Here is a 15,366-nt window from a genome sequence, read left to right on the forward strand (position 1 = left end):
GAACAGCATCCTGAAATTATTTATTCCACTGTCACCAATCCTACTTGTAAAAATTTCACAAAGATCTGCTAAAGGAATTTGAAGAGAAAATTGTATTGATAATATTGCTTTTTAAGCGTCAAAAAGTAAACTACTAATCAAATTTTATAAGGTTGTCATTGAAAGTCCCTTCACAATAGTTAAGATTTTCTCTTTTTCTGACTTGGCTCAAAATTGACCACAGTATTTAAAAGCTTTTGTGCCAGCTCTCTGACTCCATTGTGTGATGTTTTTAAGACCCTCTGAACAATATCCGGGATTTCAACATCAGAAAGAAGAGGGTCATAATGTTGCACTGCAAAAAAAGATTAGATTTGTGATGAGTTGATTGTCTGTTAATTCAGCTCTTGATCATTTCATTACCATGAGTAGGTAATCTTCATAATAGGACTGCATCACACTTACATATCTTGAAAAATTTTGCCAAAAGTTTTCAAGCTTGTCTTTTGTAAGACATGTATTAATAAGGAGAATTGGTTTAAAAATCAAGAGCTTCTTTTGTTGTTGATCATTTCCTTTCTTCTCATGACCTTTATGTGTGACTCAGGGGTGGTATTGTAAGGAGAAACTGCAGGTCAAAGGGTTAAACTTTTCCATGTTCATATGAGAAAGGTGTGCAAGTTTGTGTCCCAAATTCAATAAATTGTGACATTTGTCTACCAATTAAGCATAACAAGACCAACTCCTAAATCTTGAATGTAAATCAGGCAAGAATTTTAGGATGATCATAGCTAGATTTGCTTGCTATACATTACAAGACCAATTGAACAAACTTCAAGATACCCTGCCTTCCCTGCACAGAAAGGAATGCACTGGGGGGGGGGGGGGTGTTGGAATTTATGTCAGCAACATCAATGGGGTCAAATAGAGGTTTCCATCTATGCTCAACCTTACAAAAATCAAATGCATCATCCTGTCTGAGTTGTTTATTATAGCCAAGGCACTGTTCAAACAATTTAAGATCAAGAGGTGCTTACTGTCACTGGTGCAGACATTTATGATTCCCCACAAAGCCCACATCTGCACAGCAGGCATAGCGCACTGGAGGAGTGGGACAAAAGATCTGAACGACCTAACAGAAAATGGGGAAAAGGGTGACAATTTTAATATTTATTGTACACAAACTTCAACTAGTGCCTCCCACAGGAGACTGTAAGAATCAATTTTTGATCTGCTATGATATACATAAAAAAAAATTATGAACATCTAATTGGCTGAAAATAGGTGCAATTTTCATGTCACATGAGTGCAAATTAAAAATACCATGTGCACTGTTGAATTCTCACCAGACTGAACCTTCTGTGATTATTTTTTCTCATACATTAATAGGTATAACAACATGATTTCTCATGCAGTTTGGTTCAAATAAGCACTTGTAAATTTTTTGAAGACTACAAATTGCACTTGCCCTATGGCTCGTACAATTTTGTTGTGTTTGTTCTATTCATGAAAAGATAAAAAATAACCAGTACTTGATAAAGATAATCTTGCAAAAAGATATACAAACTTATATCTAACAAACTGGTCTGCAGGAAATTCCCATCGGTTCACAGCTTGTTCCTGATAAAGAGAAAAACAAAACATTTTTACCTCAACATTGTTGCTGTCACAAGAGTGATTACCATCTAATTTCTCCTTACAATGTTGCCTCTCAATCGCACATTACTCATGAGAATAAAGGAACTGATCACCAATTAAAGAGGCTCTTGATTGTTAGACAAGTTCTCCTTCTAGCACTTTAAGAAATTTAGTGAGAACAGTATGGAGAATATGCATAATGATGTTAGGGTGTTGAGGGTTAAGAGAGGTGAGGGGTGGGGGCAAATTTTTAAACCTGAGATATTTGAGTGCAAAAAATTTTACACCTGGAGGTGTTGTTTTTAGATCATGTCCCCACCCTCATCTCCCTAATTCCAATTGCTCCATTCTAGTCCCTGCTCAAGAGGTGAAGTCACTTAAATGGACTCACAATTTTAAAAATGTTTGTATCACAACAAAATGTACAAAATCTCTTCACTTTTACAGAAATGACATCCAGGTTTACTTGTACATGGGACTGATGGTATAATTTTCTGATTTTCAAAGTAACTGTCAATATAAAATTTGCTTAGCTTTGCCTCATATTTAAAAAAAAAAAAACAATGAAAAAAATGTCAACCCAAAGATGAATTTGTTACAGAAGAGTATTCAAAGCCTACTATAGTTAATTTGCAACCATGTCCCAAAGTAAGACGACTAATATCTACCAGCTTATCAAGTAAATACTGTTTGCTGTACGACTGTAGCTTTCTATCATCAGACCACTCCAACATAATGCTGGACAAAATTCCACCACAAAAATAGGACAACTGGAGAAGCCCATCATCCAGGAGAGACCTACACAAGACAAGAATTAAGCTTCACATTAGGTCCATGAAGACTGATTTTTTTATTTATTAATAATAATTATCATTTGTTGGATTAATAACAAACACATTTTCATTTGTGTCCTCAAAGAATAATTTTGATTAAATGCTCTGGACTAAATACTTTTCCACAAGTTAAAACATTTCTTGATTATAAATGTTAACATAGCAGCACTACTTTAACTGCCTTGTTCTCTCAAAAACACTTATTAACTTAATTTTTAATTAGCTTCATGTGCCTTTCAGTCTCACTTGCTGAATTTGACCTTGTTGCAAAGCTTTGACAAATCACTTGATGTGTAGATTCAAAGCTGCCTAAATTTGTTGCAAACAAACTCAATATTCCTAATTAAAAAAAAAACCTTATTTGTCAAACAGAAAAAGACATTACCCAATAAGATTCATCAATTCATCTGTGATGAATAAGTGCCTCAGACTTGGAATCTCAGCTATAATGTTCTGAAACACAAAATAACGAGGATCAAAGTGAATTTACTTGCTTTGGGCTGTTGACTGATTTCTGTTTGTAATTGTTCAGATTTTGTAGTTATTCATTTGTTATTGCTTATAGGTTCCTAAGTTAAAGTGAGATTAACTAAGACATGAAATGTTATTAAATGCTCTGTCATTGCCTTTTCTTTCCTGGTGCATGATATTGAGCTTCCCATTTCTATTTTTTTCTAACTGTCCATCACAGAAGACTTAAATCTGATCTCTGAAAACCATATTGAGCAGGATTGTTTAGCCTTGTGGTGGACCTGTGCTTAATAGGCTTTTCTTGGTGGCTTACCAGTGTTATAAGAAGCTTCTTTTTGATAATGGCTTGGCTTCCTTCTCTGAACAGCTAGAGTTGATTTTATAATGCATCAGATTAAACGTGAAATTGTTGACTGTAACTGCACCATTAAGAAGTAAGACCATATATACTATATTTGGCAACACTATATCTATGGTTAGCACCTGGGTAAGTGTGTGGTGGCATCAACAAAATCTGAATTGGACCGCATTGGATCACAGACACGAACTTCCAGTGGGACCAGGCAGACTTTATTTTGGTGCTTGTCATGCAACATTTCTAATTTCAATTGACATATTTTAAGTTTTTTAATCTTATATTTTAAGTATTATTATTTTATAAATAGTTTCTTGATTTTTACACTTTTCAAAAATTTTCTTTTTTCGATCTGTGATGTGATCCATGACCTGATCCATGATCTGGTCCATGATCTGATCCCGTCTGATCCCAGTTTTGTTGACGCCAGGTGTGTGGGAGCTGTGAAACCTTAAACATATTTACTTAACAACACTCGGACTCTGTTGTGCTGTTGCTGTTTGACACCGTACAGTTGACAATATTTAGCTATTTCTATTGCTATCCGATAGCACTTTACTATGACTGCCAGGAGGCTGACCAGTTGGCTATTTACACAGCACAGCTGAGGAGTTCAACTTGGGGTGGGGGACTTACACCCAGGACCACCAGATTACAAGTCCAGCACCCTAACCACTGAGCCACTCTGCCTCCTAGCAGTTTGTTTGAGTTTATTTGACAGTTTCTAGAAAAGAATGTTCTCGTATACCCTCAAGCCTTGCACCATCAGTTCAAAACCTCCTTTCTCAACAAATAGAGAACAAGTGCTGGGTATCTCATCTGTGAATGACAGAGAGAAATTTTTTTTATCAGGACAGCTCATGGAAATAGCCTTCCTCCTGGTTTAATTTGCTGAACTTGGGTAAGGGTCATTGTATTACATTCTAGAGAAAGACACTTACCCCTCATATCATAATGCCTTGGGAAAATGGCAGAAAAAGCTGACAAAATGGCAGGGGAGGGTTGGGTTAGTGGGTAACTTGCAATGAGCTAACATATTATCTATTTGGACAACCAGTCTCCTGATCACTTCTTGGGCTGGAAACTGAGTTTAGCTCAAGTGAAGGGGGTACATTTCTTAACAAACTGTGGTAATATACTATTCCAACAGGGTTGGTGATGTAGATTAGCCACCATAAAGCATTAGCCCTTTGTCATTGCAAATGACAAAAGACTTTCCTAAATTACCCTGAGTTTAGCTCAACCAGCTACATGCATCATTCAAAGACCTAAACAGAGTGTACCATTCCTGTCACACCACATTGAAAAGTTATTTAAATGCAAACTTTTTTCTTCATAAATCTCTTTTCAAAGTACAATTTTGCAAAGATATTAAAACATTGCATACCAGTTAAGTTACATAGAACAGTAAGTGCTTCATTCAATGTGAGATCCTCCTAGAGGAAAAAAAAGACTGCGTCAAACAATCTAAAATATCATTAATAATCATCGATGATGAAAATGTTGAACTGAAAGATAATTCTGCTCAAAGGCAACACAACATTATCATACAGCAAATCAAACCATAAAGGTGATGACCCAGCACACAAGGCTTAACCTAACCTTTCTTTAATCTGCTTACTCCATTAAAAAAAAAGACATTTGTAGTATGAAATCATTTGTAAATTCTATCTGATCCATACCTGCCTTGCACTGATCTTTTCTTGAATAATATTAAACACCCTCTGTATTTTTAAAATGAATTGATTAGTAAAGACATAGTTGATATATTGAAAGACATATTTAATCAACCACAACTTGAGATATTTAAATACCTGATTATCATGCCAAAAAATGCTGCTTTGATTAATAACAATTGCTAATTAAATGAATTTAGGATTGATTTTTATTGATTAATATGTTACATATCTTACCATAATGTTTTCCTTTGAGCCAAGATCAAGTCTTTCTTGCTCAGTCAGCTGCACAGATGTGGAATAAGAAAAGCTTTTAATCAGTAACAAAGATGCTTACTTCAAATTATAGCTGGGAACCACTCAAGTTAATAGCTTTTGTAATTAAAATAATTGTCTAGACATGCATGTCTTTGCAGACTCAAAGATGTGATTGTTAATTCTCCCCTTTGGCTGCTACACATTTCCTTGTAAATTAGATGCAGGAATTTGGCACTAGATCAATATAAATAACTTCTACCAGATAAGTTTGAGTTTTCTCATTATCTGTTTGCTGGATAATGTATGGATATTATTGGAAGAAGTTATATGAGAATCACCTCTGAGAATGAAAGAGTTTACTAATTCAGCGAACAAGGTAACTTAACAATAAGAGAGAGAGAGAGGGGGGGGGGAGGAGGAAGTGCATATTCAAGCAGGAGAAGCACTAATTATTCAAAATGTCTGCAGTTACTATATATAATTCAAGGGGAAATGCTAATGAAATTTTGGGTCAATGTCAATATCTGACCAATTACACACCTACCCCTCCCCTAACCACCAACAGCCAACTGATGACAAGTCAAGTTAATGTTGGGTTAGAGGAGGGGTAGTTGTGTAATTGCTCAGATTCTGGCATTGATCCAAACTTTTATTAGCATTTCCCCCTGAATTAGTAACTGCAGACATTTTGAATAATGAGTGCTTCTCCTGCTTTTCCAATATTTGAGTGTCAAATTGAGCCAAGAATCTATCTAAAAGTGCAATTTTTTTAGTATTTGTCTACTATACCATGATACCTTGAGACACAGTTTGGCACATAGATCTATAGCCCGCTGACAAATATCCTGGTTACCATGGAAATTGCACAAAGCATCCATAGCCAAGCATGATGCTTCAAAATAGTTGAATGTCTGCAAAGTAAAAATCAAGTTATTTTTTTCCAACTCTAATTGGTGACATACATCTCTTGACAGTTACTGCCCTAAATTTTCAGCCCATATTCTACTAGCCACTATTCATTCAATGCACTGGAGATTAAATTTACAATATTTGAATCATTTCTACTTACTGCTTTTGTGAAAACTTGGTTTGACCCCAAAATTGACATACACCAAAAAAGCTATGGAAATAAAGATAAAGGGGCAGTGCTCATGACAAACACTGAGTGATTGAGTTAGATTAGGCAGACCTGGAAAATATTAGCATAAGGCTATGTAAGAATTTCCTGTCTGTTCCTTGTGCTCAGTCGATGAATACATTAATCCTGCTCTGATTATTTTCTAATGTTTCATTGTTCTGTCATTTTATCATAAGATATCAATTCAAGTGGAATCAAAACACAATAGAGAGTCTTAATGATGGTAGATTACTGTTTGCCTTGATTCATTTATCATGAATAATGCAAATTCTTACCAGATGCTTTTCTGGAAAGGTTTTTATTGCTGATAGAACCAAAGATACAAGTTTACTGAAAAGTCAATCAGAAGATAACTAAAGATAACCACATTGAATCATTCTGTCATCAGAGTAAGCAAGTTAGGGGCATAACTTGCACAAACAGCATGTTAACTTCAAAAGATTCTGACTAATTGTTAACTTTTAACTACTCAAATAATAAAAGTGAAAATTAACCACTTTTCTACCTCAGGTTGTCAAGGCAGTGGTTTAACCAATGACATGTAGCAGCGGGGCATGGAAGGTTTGCACTTCCCCCCTTCCTTTCCCACCCCTACCAATGGTCAACTTTTGAGTAAGTAACCATTTAACAAGCTGGTATTTTTAGTGCTGTGTTGATAGGTGCGTAAAGGTGGGCTGCTAAGCTTGATTGCCAGTGTGACCACCTGGTTGCCAAGACAGCTATTGCTATGTTTTGTTGCTTGACAACACCAGTCCTCTAATACCACTTTGGAAGTATTTAAACACACTTAATCATGTATTCAGTGAGAATTTACCTTAAGAAATGAGGATGCTCTTCTGGGTCTGCTTCTCCTCCTCTTGCCATGACAATGTTAGTTACACAAAATCTGAATTCGAAAGAACATCCAAAACATGTTAATAAACTGTAATGTTTATATAATAGGGTCAAAACTTTGTTTTAAAAATAATAATCAAAATGTTTTTAAAATTTGTTTTTTATAAAAAAAAATTGTTTTATTTTGAATGATAATCCTAACTATACATGTTGATGAATATTATCAATCTTCATGGATATTATAACTTACATAGCTGCTCTTTGAATGTTGAAATCTTTAGGATGTTTTTCCATTTGAGTAAGAACAAGCTGTGCAAATGGAATTAAAAAGAATTAGATTGGTTTAAAACCCTATAGGCAAGAGTTTTCCCTTTGACAAGGAAAAATATTATTAAGAAACAACATTTTCAAATGAACTTTTTTCATTTCTGCAGGGTTTTCATAAGAAATGTATTAGTAGGAATGAAAACAAAATTCCTTTGGCCTTCGAACTGTAATCTAATCAACCACAACTTGAGATATTTAAATACCTGATTATCATGCCAAAAAATGCTGCTTTGATTAATAACAATTGCTGATTATATGAATTTAGAATTTATTTTTATTGATTAATATATTACGTCTCTTACCATAATGTTTTTCTCTGAGCCAAGAGCACATTTTTCTTGCTGAGTCAGCTGCACAGGTGTGGAATCAGAAAAGCCTTTAATTAGTAACCCTAGATACTTCAAATTACAGCAGGGAACCACTTGAGTTAATAGTTTTCGTCATTAAAATAATTGTCTAGACATGCATGTCTTTGCAGACTCAAAGATCTGATTGTTAATTCTCCCTTTTGGCTGCTACACATTTCCTTGAAAATTAGATGCATGAATTTGGTGTTAGATCAATATAAATAACTTCTACCAGATAAGTTTGAGTTTTCTCATTATCTGTTTGCTGGACAATGTAAGGATATTATAGGAAGAAGTTCTATGAGAATCACTTCTGAGAATGAAAGAGTTTACTAATTCAGTGAACAAGGTAACTTGACAATAAGAGAGAGAGAGAGAGAGAGGGAGGGGAGGAGGAAGTGCATATTCAAGCAGGAGAAGCAATTATTATTCAAAATGTCTGCAGTTACTATATATAATTCAAGGGGAAATGCTAATGAAATTTTGGGTCAATGTCAATATCTGACCAATTACACATCTACCCCTCCCCTAACCACCAACAGCCAACATTTTGAATAATGCGTGCTTCTCCTGCTTTTCCAATATCTGAGTGTCAAGTTGAGCAAAGAATCTATCTAAAAGTGCAATTTTTTTAATTAGTATTTGTCTACTATACCATGATACCTTGCAACACAGTCTGGCACATAGCTCTATAGCCAGCCAAGAAATATCTCGGTTACCATGAAAATTGCACAGAGTATCCATAGCCAAGCATGATGCTTCAAAGTAGTTGAATGTCTGCAAAGTAAAAATCAAGTTATTTGTTTCCAACTCTATTTGGTGACATACGTCTCTTCACAGTTACTGCACTAAATTTTCAGCCCATATTCTAGAGCCAATATTCCTTCGATGCACTTAAGATAATATACAATATTTGAATCATTTCTACTTACTGCTTTTGTGACAACTTGTTTTGACACCAAAATTAACATACACTTCAACAACAGCTATAAAAAGAAAGAAAAAAGGGGCAGTGCTCATGACAAACACTGAGTGATTGAGTTAGATTGGGCAGACCTGGAAAATATTGGCATGAGGCTATGTAAGAATTTCCTGTCTGTTCCTTGTGCTCAGTCGATGAATACATTAATTCTGCTCTGGTTATTTTCTGATGTTTCATTGCTCTGTCATTTTGTCATAAGATCAAGCAGAATCAAAACATAATAAAGAGTCTTTGATGGTAGATTACTGTTTGTCTTGATTCATTTATCATAAATAAAGCAAATTCTTACCCGACCCTCCTTTGGAAAAGTTCTCATTACCGATAGAACCAAAGATGCAACTTTACTGAAAAATAAAACAGATAACTAAAGATAATCACATTGAATCATTCTGTCACCATGCAGAGTAAGCAAGTTAGAGGCATTAAACTTGCACAAAGTGCATGTTAACTTTAAAGGATTCTGACTGTAATTATTCACTGTTAAAAAATCAAGTAATAAATTGAAAGTGAAAATTACCACCTCTCCACCTTAGATTAATAAGGCAGTGGTTTAACAAACATGTTGGAGGGAGGAAGGCGTGGAGGGGGACATGGAGGGTTTACACTCCCCACCCCACCTTAACTTCCACATTTTGAGTATGTAACCATTTCACATACTTTTTTTTTGTGTTGTGTTGACAGGTGCTTCAAGGAGGGCTGTGGCTTGATTGCCATGGCAACCACCTGGTTGCACAGAATATTACTGCTATCTTCTGTTACACAACAACACCAGCCCTCTAATACGGTTAAGGAAGTGTGTTCACCATATTTAATCATGTATCCAGTAATAAGTTTTATTACCTTAAGAAACTAGGATGCACTTCTGGGTCTGCTTCTCCTCCTCTTTCTTCGATAATGTTACCTACACAAACTCTGAATTCAAAAGATAATTCACTCTTTGACCAAACCTTTGATTTGAAAATAATCAAGACTTTTAGAACATTTTTTTTATTTCAGTAACCAAAATTGTTTCATTTTGAATAATTATCATAACTTTTCAAGAATCTTTGTGAATATTAACTTACATAGCAGCCATTTGAATGTGGAAATCATCTGGATGTTTTTCCATTGGAGTAAGAACAAGCTGTGTGAATGGAATTAAAAAGAATTAAACTAATTCTAAATCCTAAGATGTTCAAAGCATCATATAACTAGGAGTTTCCCCTTTGGAAAAGAAAAATATTAAGAAACAACATTCTCGAATGAGTTTCTTTCACTTCTGCAGAGTTTTTATGAGAAATGCAGTAGTAGGAGATGAAAACAAAATTCCTCAGGCCTTTGAACTGTAGTTGGAGAATTCTGCTCTGCAAGTAGCAAATTTTGCAATTTCTAAATATAATGAAAAACCTGCTTGTGGTTGTTAGGTCAGTGACGTTAAATTTCTACATTGCTGTAATCATAAATCAGAAACCGTACTCCAAAATGAATACAGGTTGAAAAATTTTTTTTCTGTATATCGATGATCACTCTTGGAGCTCAAAGGACCCTGATAAACCTTAAGTTAACTAGATGAGCCATTTCATTGTGTACCTTGAGAATTTGTGGTTTTCTTGCTGTCCAATCAATACTGATGGAACGCAAAGCCTTTATCATGTAATCAGCTCTGTCTGGGTACATTTCCAATGAACAAAGGATCTGTTTCTCAGTAGCTTCACCTGTGATCTGATGAAAGATAAGCCACATTTAATTCGATTATTGACTTTTATGATGTAAATAGTATAAGGAGTAGCTTTTCAAGAGCAGTTGATGGATGAAAAGATTTCAGAAAATTACACTAAGTATTATGCAGCCAAGTCACATATCCCTTATGTTAGCAGCAATATCAATTTGTATTGCACATAGGTGTAATGTGACCAACTCTGATACTACACTTTGGAAAGAACCTGATGATTGTTGGGGGTAATCTTGTGATAGACTGGGATCCTATCCAAGGAGGTAGTATAGTAACACTCTAATTTGCTTTTAAGTAAACCAGGATGAGGTGCAGCGAGATGGGCCACTACATTTGAGTATAGACTTCACATCAAGTCCCTCAACAATATGGAACTTGGAAGGTATATTATTAAAATTGGAAAATATCTCCAACAAACTTTGAGGTTTTCACCATTCTAGTTCAAAACAATGACATTTTTTCTCTGTTACATATCATTAAGTTATTATATTATTATGATACTTCTACCTTAACATGAGGAGAACTCTTTTCCAGTTGTTCTTGTAAATTCCGTGACATCAAGAAAAGGCCAAGGAACTCAAGGTTAGGATGAGAACTAAGAAATGACTGCAAAGCACCTGCTGTTATTGTGGAAACACCTGAAACATCCAGAGAGACCAGGTTTGGTATCATACATTGGTCTGTAAGCATTTCATCAAATTTCACAGACTCATTTGTCCCATCGTGGTGAAAATCATTATCAGAACTTCTTGAAATATCAAGCTTCTGTAATGATGTAAAGTCCTTAAACTCAGCAGGTTTTGTCCATGCTATTGGTGTGTTAAAAGCGATTAATGTTTTCAGTGGACCTCTTAGATTCCCAAATGAAGAGACGTGTCTTATCGCAGTGTTCGAGATATTAATGTGTTGTAAACAATCCATATTCTGAGCAGCAACCGACATCACGTGGTCGTCTATAGCAGTGCAATGGCTCACATCCAAATGGGTCAAACGATTCAGTGGCTTCATGGCAGCAAAGTCTAAGGCAAATGGTGTGCAACTCAAATTTAACTCCCTTACTGTCGATGACATTCCATTCAACAGTTGATAAAATAAAGACGAGGAGAACGTTTTTGTTCCAGATAAGTCTAGTTTCTCGACTGTGTGTTTTCCAAGGAGTAGTTTCAGCATTGAAAAACTCAGCTGACAATTCCTGAGATAGAAATGTCTGATTCTACATCTCCGCGGATCAACAAATAAAGATGCAGTCCTATCTGTCAGGTTTCTATCACACGAGAGACATCTCATAATATTGTCTGCCAGTTGTTCGTGGAGAAATAACGAAGAAATGAAACTAAGTTTTTGAAAAGAAACCTCGCCATACTGGACATCTTCAACATCTCTGTGGCATAAATCTTCAATGTTAGCACTGATAAAGCTCAGGGATATTTCTTCGAGAGAAGCTGGTGAAACTGTGCTCATGTTGAGACGCTGTTTTACAATGCAAGGAATTTACAAGAAAATATAGCTGCCCTAAAACACACGCAGTAAAAGCAGTTTAAGTTCCTCCATTTCTTTGACGCTCCTTCCTTGCACCTTGATCTTCAATCATGTAGCTCCTTCGAGAGAAAAGATGTAAGTACACAGAAAATCAGAACAGTAGTGTAATCACAACTTCCGCGTTTATATTGAACTTTGTAGCCACTCGTTTAATCTCCGAAGCAATCCGAGCACCTCCGAATATATATCAACTTTATTTCGAATTTCCGAACCGTTAACCGAAGGTTCCAAAACAGTTTTATTTGGTGGGCATCAAACTTTCAACAAAACTTAACTATATATTGCGTTTAAGTCTTAGATCTACAAAGATGTCCTCAAAGAAAGGAAAATGGAGGGATTCAGCTTAACAGGCAAGGCGGCTGTCACAGACTTCATCTTCAAATTTAACACGAAAAGTAAGCTTGATCGGAGAAGAAACTTCTTCAAAAGAACTTGAGAAATATTTAGAGACATCAAAGAAAAAATCTGGAATCAGATCTCTTTGGAGAGGAAACAGTTTCGGTAGAGTGGTCCGCGATGAGGAAGACAAAACTACAGACATCTCTATCTCCAGTATGGAAGACGAGGAATTGGGTAAGTTCTTTAGAATCAAGCCGACTATTTTTCTGGAGACCTCAAGTTTATAAGCAGGACGATAGCTCATCGTTTAAATCTTTATAGTATCACAGAACGTAAAGAACTGCTTTTAAATGTCATAGATTACTTTTAAAGTCGTCACTAATGCTTAAAATGATCAGGGAAAAGACAAAGAGTAGTACACCAGTTTTGATTGTTACATTGCAACTTTTCTGTGTTGCTTAGCAACATGTAATGACACCATTTTACTGTCAGTCACTCTTTAACCCTTAAACTCCTATGAGTGACCAAGGCAGAATTTCTCCTTACAATATCAATACAATTATTATCAAACAGATAAGTAATGAGAATAAAGAAAAATATCAATTTGGAAATAATTAGTTGATCCAGTACAAAATTCTCAGAACTAACATCATAAGAATTGTATGGTTGACAGTGAGGAGAATTGCAAATTCAGTCTGGGAGTTGAGGGGTTAACAAATAGATTCCACACTGCTGTGGGTCTGTTTAGTAACAGATCACAGACGACATCAAAATGTGGCACACAGGGCAGAGCCAAGTGCGTTACTGCTGTTCTTACCACATTTTGATGTTTGTTTTTCTATTCAGTGAGAGAAAATAAATTTCTTTTTCCAATTTTGGACTTGCAGGGCTGGGCTCTTGTAGCACCTGGTGACCCCTGGCACCTTGCTTTTGCTCTTGGGCAACTAGGAGGTTTTTTTTCATTAGAAGCATATGCTGGGCTCCCTGGATTTCAAAATCTCAGAGCACTGGGCTCCCTTCAATTTTTTTGAGAGCCCAGCCTTGTGCTGTTTCAGTTTGTCCTAAGTTTTCCCCCTGCAAGTATTGTTAGTTATCCCTCTTGCAGTCACCATGGTAGAAGCCACCACAATAAAGACCATGTCATTGCAAACTCTTTTTTGTAGTCTGCATAAATTAACACCAGAAAACAATGAAAACTTCATAAAATGGCTACAAGAAGCTTGGAGGGTAGAGTAGAGTGGGGGCAAGGGGTAGTAGCTGTAAACGGACAGGTACCCCATCCTATGGGCGTGGTCACTTTACACTTTTCAAACTAAGTAAATTTCACAAGAAAGATCATTGAGCAATAGAGAAACGATAATTTTCCAGCTAATCTGTAGAATTCTCTGACTTAATTTTAATGACCTCAAATGTATTTTTATTCAGAGGTGGGGAATATTTTCCTGTCACTTTATGCAACTATTCTGCTTCTTTGTTTCTTAATGAAAATCCTGCTTCCTGCAGTTGTGGCACATTTAGGTTTTTGAGTGTACACAGCAACATAGTAGAAAGATAATGGTTTGTCCTCTTTTGTATCATCAGGAACCATGTAAGCTCTCTCCCCAAACAATGGCCATTCCACAGATCAGCATCACTGAGCAACATACCAGATCAACCACACATTAACTACTTGTCACTGTCAGTCAACAACACTCTCATTGAAGTTTTCAGTGAAGCAGACTTCAAATACCTTACTGATGATCAATGGCAGGAACTTCAACAAATCAACAGCCACAGCTGCCACAGAGCTGTTACTTTTGAAAATGATATTTCTTGATCTGCCGTGGACTATTTAGTGGAATAACTAGTTCATGGCTACCCAGCAATACCGAGGAAAGTACTGCTTAGCTCCACAACATCCTGTGATTTCTGATGGTCATCATGGACCAACTATGGCCAGGAAATCAAGATAGATTTAGACAAAGATAGATAGATAGATAGTTTATTAAAAATGCATCACAGCCAAAGGCTGAATTACACAATTATTTACAAAAACTTTACAATACTTGAAAATTACAAATCAATCCTAGAAAATAAATCAAAAACTGATTTTTAAGATAATATTCAAAAAATCTATTTAATATATCCATCTAGAAATATGTTAAAATATAAAGGATGAATATAGGTGGAATAAAACTACAGCTCGAACTGTTCAACATTGCATATATAAAAGTATTACTTGTTCTGTTTGTGCAAAGCTTTGGCATATTGAAAAGGAGCTGTCTTCTTAGGTTATAGAGTGAGTTGTCATGGTCTGGTGGAAGAAGCACCTTCAATTTATGGTTTGGATCACAGACAATGTTATCAAAAAGCCCACTACATATTATGTACTTATGCTCCAAAATGGGTGTTAACCCCACCTCTATTGCTGAGTTGCACTTTCCTGAGGTTATTATTGATATTGCTCTTTCCTCGAGCCATACCAGCTCTTTCTATAAGGACTGGGGGAGACTGTTAAAAAAAAAAGGTGCTGCATAATCAATAACAGATCTCACGCACGATACATAGAACAGTGCTAGATCTTGTTCAGAACTCCTGCTCTCTTTAACTGAGTTAGGAAATAGAGTCTCTTGCTAGCCTTTTTGGTTATCTCGGTTACATGGTCATTCTATGTTAGATCGTTTGCTATTGTAAGGCCTAGTAGCTTTGTACTAGTGACTAACTCTACCTCCTTTCCTTCTATGATGACGGGATCAAAGACTCTTTGTTCTTTAGCAAAGGAGACCCTGAGTTCTTTGCACTTATTGGCATTTAGTTGGACCCTGTTCTCCCGAGACCACTCAATTACTCTGTTAGCTATTGCTTGCACGTGACTTTCTCTGCCCTTTATCAAAAGGAATATCAAAAGGAACTTCTGCTTGTGATCATGGACTCTTCAACTCTGAAACATCCCAAGGGTG

General features: G+C 35.9%; 1 protein-coding gene, 1 long non-coding RNA gene and 1 pseudogene across 3 annotated transcripts; 1 reads left to right on the forward strand and 2 right to left on the reverse strand.

The window, feature by feature from the left end:
• Nucleotides 1–3: 3 nt before the first annotated feature.
• On the reverse strand, nt 4–12,280 carry LOC149038048 (protein zyg-11 homolog). The gene is made up of 23 exons (XM_089186682.1): nt 11,057–12,280; nt 10,408–10,539; nt 9,903–9,961; nt 9,679–9,750; nt 9,128–9,182; nt 8,789–8,842; nt 8,520–8,633; nt 7,812–7,859; nt 7,433–7,491; nt 7,163–7,234; nt 6,624–6,678; nt 6,280–6,330; nt 6,008–6,121; nt 5,190–5,237; nt 4,959–5,000; nt 4,664–4,712; nt 4,025–4,095; nt 3,235–3,288; nt 2,836–2,903; nt 2,286–2,415; nt 1,547–1,599; nt 1,017–1,111; nt 4–334 (listed from the first exon to the last, which is right to left on the reverse strand). Exons 1-23 carry the CDS (start codon nt 12,008–12,010, stop codon nt 180–182), a joined length of 2,604 nt encoding a protein of 867 aa, XP_089042808.1. The 5' UTR covers nt 12,011–12,280; the 3' UTR covers nt 4–179.
• A 136-nt stretch (nt 12,281–12,416) lies between these two features.
• LOC149038049 (uncharacterized) lies at nt 12,417–14,150 on the forward strand. The gene is made up of 3 exons (XR_016180790.1): nt 12,417–12,438; nt 12,485–12,661; nt 14,009–14,150. It is a non-coding gene; the product is annotated as an uncharacterized LOC149038049 (long non-coding RNA).
• A 242-nt stretch (nt 14,151–14,392) lies between these two features.
• Nucleotides 14,393–15,341, reverse strand: LOC149038050 (uncharacterized; annotated as a pseudogene). The gene has a single exon (XR_016180791.1). The product of XR_016180791.1 is annotated as an uncharacterized LOC149038050 (transcript).
• Nucleotides 15,342–15,366: the final 25 nt, after the last annotated feature.

This window comes from Pocillopora damicornis, chromosome 11 (genome assembly GCF_964200805.1).
Source record: "Pocillopora damicornis chromosome 11, jaPocDami1.2, whole genome shotgun sequence".
In the NCBI taxonomy this organism is placed as follows: domain Eukaryota; kingdom Metazoa; phylum Cnidaria; class Anthozoa; order Scleractinia; family Pocilloporidae; genus Pocillopora; species Pocillopora damicornis.

Excerpts from the sequence above, each read along its gene's own strand:
- LOC149038048 (XM_089186682.1), bottom strand. The coding sequence starts at position 12,010 with ATGAGCACAGTTTCACCAGCTTCTCTCGAAGAAATATCCCTGAGCTTT. Across the intron at positions 9,962-10,407 it reads GAAAACCACAAATTCTCAAG|CTTGTTCTTACTCCAATGGA; the intron begins GTACACAATGAA and ends CCATTCACACAG. Across the intron at positions 1,600-2,285 it reads AGTATTTACTTGATAAGCTG|GAACAAGCTGTGAACCGATG; the intron begins GTAGATATTAGT and ends TCTCTTTATCAG.